At 33.1% G+C, this 4,973-nt stretch overlaps 1 protein-coding gene across 1 annotated transcript; it reads right to left on the bottom strand.

The window, feature by feature from the left end:
• Positions 1 to 742: 742 nt before the first annotated feature.
• LOC107962022 (probable ribosome biogenesis protein RLP24) lies at positions 743 to 2,224 on the bottom strand. Its single transcript, XM_016898232.2, has 4 exons — positions 2,112 to 2,224; positions 1,569 to 1,682; positions 1,332 to 1,468; positions 743 to 1,239 (listed from the first exon to the last, which is right to left on the bottom strand). Exons 1-4 carry the CDS (start codon positions 2,190 to 2,192, stop codon positions 1,065 to 1,067), a joined length of 507 nt encoding a protein of 168 aa, XP_016753721.2. The 5' UTR covers positions 2,193 to 2,224; the 3' UTR covers positions 743 to 1,064.
• Between the last annotated feature and the right edge of the window lie 2,749 nt (positions 2,225 to 4,973).

Raw genomic sequence — 4,973 nt, 5'->3', positions numbered from 1 at the left:
CATGACCTTTAGCGGCGCTTTTCCCACAAACGCCGCTAAAGACCATGATCTTTAGCGTCGCTTTTCCGACAAACGCCGCTAAAGACGATGACTTTTAGCGACGCTTTTCCGACAAACGCCACTAAAGACCCTGACCTTTAGCGACGCTTTTCCCAAAAACGCCGCTAAAGACCACAACCTTTAGCGATGCTTAAACAACAAACGCCACAATGAAAATGAGTTTTAGCGGCGCTTTTTAACAAACACCGCTAAAACATGGCTTTTGAAAAAATATTTTAATTAAATAATATTTATTTGTATGATAATTATTATATTATGTTTTGTTTTGATTTTAAGGATAAAAATATTAATTAAATTAAAATTTCTATTAAAATTTTAACTATAAAGCTAAATATATATTTCTATGTAACAGGAATATAAATTCGTACCGATTTCAAATATTTCCTATAAAAACCTGTCATGACAGTGATATATATTGCATGCTTGATAATATATCAACCATCACAACCGCATATATTTCAAGACAATTCACAATTCTTAAACACCCATTCTCACAGAAAAATTTGCTAAGTATGACAGGCTTCAGATTGTTGAGAAAAATCAATACAAAGATTTATAACCTCAAGCTATCAAACAATTCCATTCATCTAAAGACATCCTTCATAGAAAATTTATGAGCACTATGTCATACTCATTTATCAGCTATTAAAAAATTAACGGCATGTATGACCTTGCAATTCAATTAATCACCACATTTCGTCCAGCAAGCACTTTATTGGCTTTCTATAAAATTTAAGATTCTTAGACTATCCCCAGAAATTATCAGTCTAGATATTCAACACCACATTTAAAAGGGAAAAACAAAGATAATCCGTTTTTAATGACTTTTCCATAATTAGTGACTACAAAATATGCTACTCAAAACAATAACATTTGAACATGCTAATCAAAATTCTGGACCGCTAGACACAACATAAAAAACCTCTTGATAACTTAAGCCACGAGTTGCATGCATAAGATTTTGGTGGACAAAAATACCAAGCCGAGGAACAGCAGAAGCAATTTCAGTCTTCCATGGGCTGATTCTCTTCTGTCTGTGCTTGGGACACATTGACTTTGATTTTTGGAAGACAAAGAGATGAATCTTGTGCAAGTGCGAGCGGAGCTTTGACCAAGTGAATGCCCAGCTCCAATTGCTTCCTTGCTTCTTTCTGCCTCTGGACCTTGCCTGTCTTAAGCCTGGAAAAAGATTTAAAAATGGAAGGGTTATTATTTACTAAAGTGCATGTTATAATATATTTCAATGGGAACTGAAAGCACCACAAACCAACCTGTTTTTGATGTGGTCAGATGCCCTGTCTGATCTGATTTTATCAATCTTTTTAATGGCCTTCAGAGTATTCTCTGCAAGGTTTCTATCATATCTCTCCGGCCTATTACGTTTTCTCTCAAACTCAAATGTTGAATCCTGGTGCAAAAAGAAAAGAAATAGAAATCATGCAGTGTTTTGGTATAAGCATTGTAATAATGCAATAAAAAGTCCAAAATCAATGCCTTAGGTCTATCACCTGTGTCATGTCCTTTCCATGCAAACGCCTATAGGCCTTGGTCCATTTTACTTTACGGGGATTCCTCTTCATCTTGAAGTTCTTGTGGCATTTCGATCTACAGAAACAGAAAATCTGCAAATGTTTGGACCATCAGAAATTAAAATCAATGCAAACAGCACGAATGACATGTAGGGAACATAGTACTATAAATTATTTTAATTGATGCCCTCAATCTGGCATAAATGTTGCTGAAAACTGCATGTATCTGAACACTGCCAAGCATAAACACATACCAAGTATCAAATTTTAGGCCACTACATAGAGAAATGCAACAAAAAATAAAAATACTGCAACGAGAGTAACTAAAAAATGGATGAGAAAGACAGAAAGGCGACTTCTGGACAAACCAAAGGCCAACTCCATAGAATCAAACCAAATGTGTAGCATGATAAGCCAATATGGATAATAACTAAATAGAAACAAACAAAAGCGAAGAACCTTTAAGAGCAATAAAGTAATATAACCTTTGAATACATGTAAAAGTAAGAAAGAAACTCCTACCTTGGCATCGTTGCGAACAAATTGAATACCATGCCCCGGATATACAGTGGAGGAACAAAACCAGCACTTCTCTAATCTCATTCTTCTTAAATTAACTAACAAAACACAATTTCCTAAACAGAAAATAACATTGACAATATCAAAAATCATTTCATAAAGAGACTAATTAGCAAAATTTAAGGGGGTATCACAATCTTAAATTGCATAAGTTGACATTAGCATGAAAAGAGAATCATGTATAACCTGAAGCATATGATACTTCTGTACATTCAATTCATCAGGTTTTCAAGTTTATTCGTCAGAAATTATCAAGCATAGACGAGACATAAAAACCCTAATAAAGAAATTCCACCTAATTATTTTACCCAAGTGAAATATTATAGACGGTGAAGTATTAAACCATTCCAGGTACCATAAAATAGAAATAGGAGTCATTTCTTACCGCAAACTAGCTACAATAGCCAACACACAATCCCTTCTAGCTCCTATATAAACAAATAATCATTAATCCTATTCACTGCATCCCAATCTGACAAGCTTAGAGTAGTCAATAAACCAATTATTCATTAATGTATAATAACAAAAGAATCGAACATTTGGTCTCTATAATGCAAATTAAATGACAGCTTTAGATGAAATTAAAATAGGAGATACACTGTAGAACATACAAAGATAAGGAAAATAGTAGCAAATTATTTCTTACATGCATTGTAAACATGTTTGCGCCGTAAAGGTGGAGCACCTACTCACCATGTACTGACCAAACTTCTCTTTGATTGCAGGCAAATTAGCACCACCACCATTACCTAGCTCAACCTACTAGTTAACAATTATAAATTTTTTTTCTACTAGTTAACAATTATAAATTTATAATTTTTTTCTCATCAAAAATCTTTTACCAAATTTTCTTATATTTTCTCATCAACCAAACACCCAAAATACAGAAATATTATTAACTCATGTTAACAATAAATGCGTTAACGATTAGAAATAGTATTCTTCATTTGGAAGCCAATGAAGCTACAGAAGGATGAATCATTAATTTGTAACGAAAACTGCATGGAACAGTGGCTAGGACAAAAAGGAATACAGATTTGAACTTAAAAACTGCATAAACTATATCAATGTAGGCATAAGTAGAAGGATGTTCTGGTTTTGCTTGTTTAGACTAGTTGAATTTTGAAATTCTTTATCTTTTCCCTCGGTATAAAGATGATATACTTTTACATGTATTTCTTACATGAACGGCACTAGTGGTATTTGAAAATTTGAATAGCAGCAACAATTCTTCAACAGTTATAGAAAATGGCATCAGCATATATAAATTGTCTAACTAGGTAATGTCATCATTATTAAAAAGAAAAAAAATGACTATCAAATCTGTAGATATCTACCTGCTTGCAAGGTCAATACCAATAAGGTCCTTTACAGTATCTATATTTTCACTATAGAAAGAAAAAAAAAGACAGCGAGAGATTAGAATTTTTTTCTAAAAGAGATGTTTGCTGCTAAATTAGAAATATATATGCTAGAGAAGCATTGCAGTGGCAAAAGAACTATGCAAGGTAACACTGCTCCAAATAAGAGATCCCTAATTTTGAAGAAAAAGTTTGATAAACCAAAAGCAACAGCTTCAAACTGTTTCAGTTGTTTCAGTTGTTAAAGGCACCATGGACTTGCTCAAATTTTGCCAGTAAGTATAACTCAGTATATCTAAATGACAAATAACAAGAAACCTACCTAGAACCAGCTGATCGAAGAGACTGAGAAAGAGTGTATAAAAGTTGTGTCCAACACTCTTCAGCATCCTGTAAAAGACCCCAAATTACATATCAGAATATAAACAAATCTGGGAAGAACAATTACAAAAGAAAATGATAAAAGTTTGGGAAGAACAAAATAAGAATTGAATTTCATCATTTTTATTAAATAACGATAGATATGTACCAAAAGAAAACCAACAGTTCCATATTTACCATACAACCCGCTACGATGTCTGGTAAAAATATATATGAATTAATCATAAATAATTCAATCTCACGGGCAACCATTAAACCTTACCACATAAGCCACCCTGATTAAACTTGTTTTCCATCCAAAGATCACAGTGCAATGAATCAAATAATAATAATAAATGAATCCCTCAAGTTTTGTTCTCAGTGGAAATAATAATAAATAGAAGCAAAATTAGCCGATAAACACATGAAACACATTAAAAAAGTGAAGGTAAAACAATTGATAAACCGAACTTTGTGAGATAAACATGTAAAAAGCAGATAAAAGAAAATTTGTGAGATAAACATATAAAAAACAGATAAAGTTTGTAACCCAAATTAAACAATTAAATATACCTGATTTCCTGTCTTTTTTTTTTCTAAATAAATAGAATGGTAAACCATGGTTGAATTCTTTTTCATTGAAATGGAAGGGAAGGAATTGAGCAAGTAGTATTGGAAACAACTGAAAGAGACACATTTTCTAAACTGTCATTCAAAATTTCAGTCATGGCTGCTATTATTGCCTCGGCTTGCTTCGAAGGCAGACCTTCCGCCTCTGATCTCCTAACCTATAAGTATAAGCACCATGTCTTCAGATATTTTCAAGATTCCAAAAATCAAACAAAAGTTCAGTTTCTAAAACAAAAGAAGGAATCATTGTAATTTACCAAAGCTAAAGTGTCGATGAGAAACAATCGCTTTCCATTAGATTTAACGAGCTGAGAACAGTGCATCCGCTGTGAAAATAGAGTGGGAGAAGCTAACAATCGAATCGCAGAGGGAGGAATCGCAGCGCGTCGTTCTGCTCCTCCAAATTTTTTCGATTGGGATTTTATGAACAAATCAGCGCGAATTTGGGATTTTT

Source organism: Gossypium hirsutum, chromosome A06 (assembly GCF_007990345.1).
Source record: "Gossypium hirsutum isolate 1008001.06 chromosome A06, Gossypium_hirsutum_v2.1, whole genome shotgun sequence".
Classification (NCBI taxonomy): domain Eukaryota; kingdom Viridiplantae; phylum Streptophyta; class Magnoliopsida; order Malvales; family Malvaceae; genus Gossypium; species Gossypium hirsutum.
This window is presented reverse-complemented; position numbering and strand designations above follow the sequence as displayed.

Coding starts and splice junctions, on each gene's coding strand:
- LOC107962022 (XM_016898232.2), bottom strand. CDS start 2,192: ATGAGATTAGAGAAGTGCTGGTTTTGTTCCTCCACTGTATATCCGGGG. Junction 1,469..1,568: donor ATGGAAAGGACATGACACAG/GTGATAGACCTA, acceptor TTTTTGCACCAG/GATTCAACATTTGAGTTTGA. Junction 1,240..1,331: donor TCTGACCACATCAAAAACAG/GTTGGTTTGTGG, acceptor ATCTTTTTCCAG/GCTTAAGACAGGCAAGGTCC.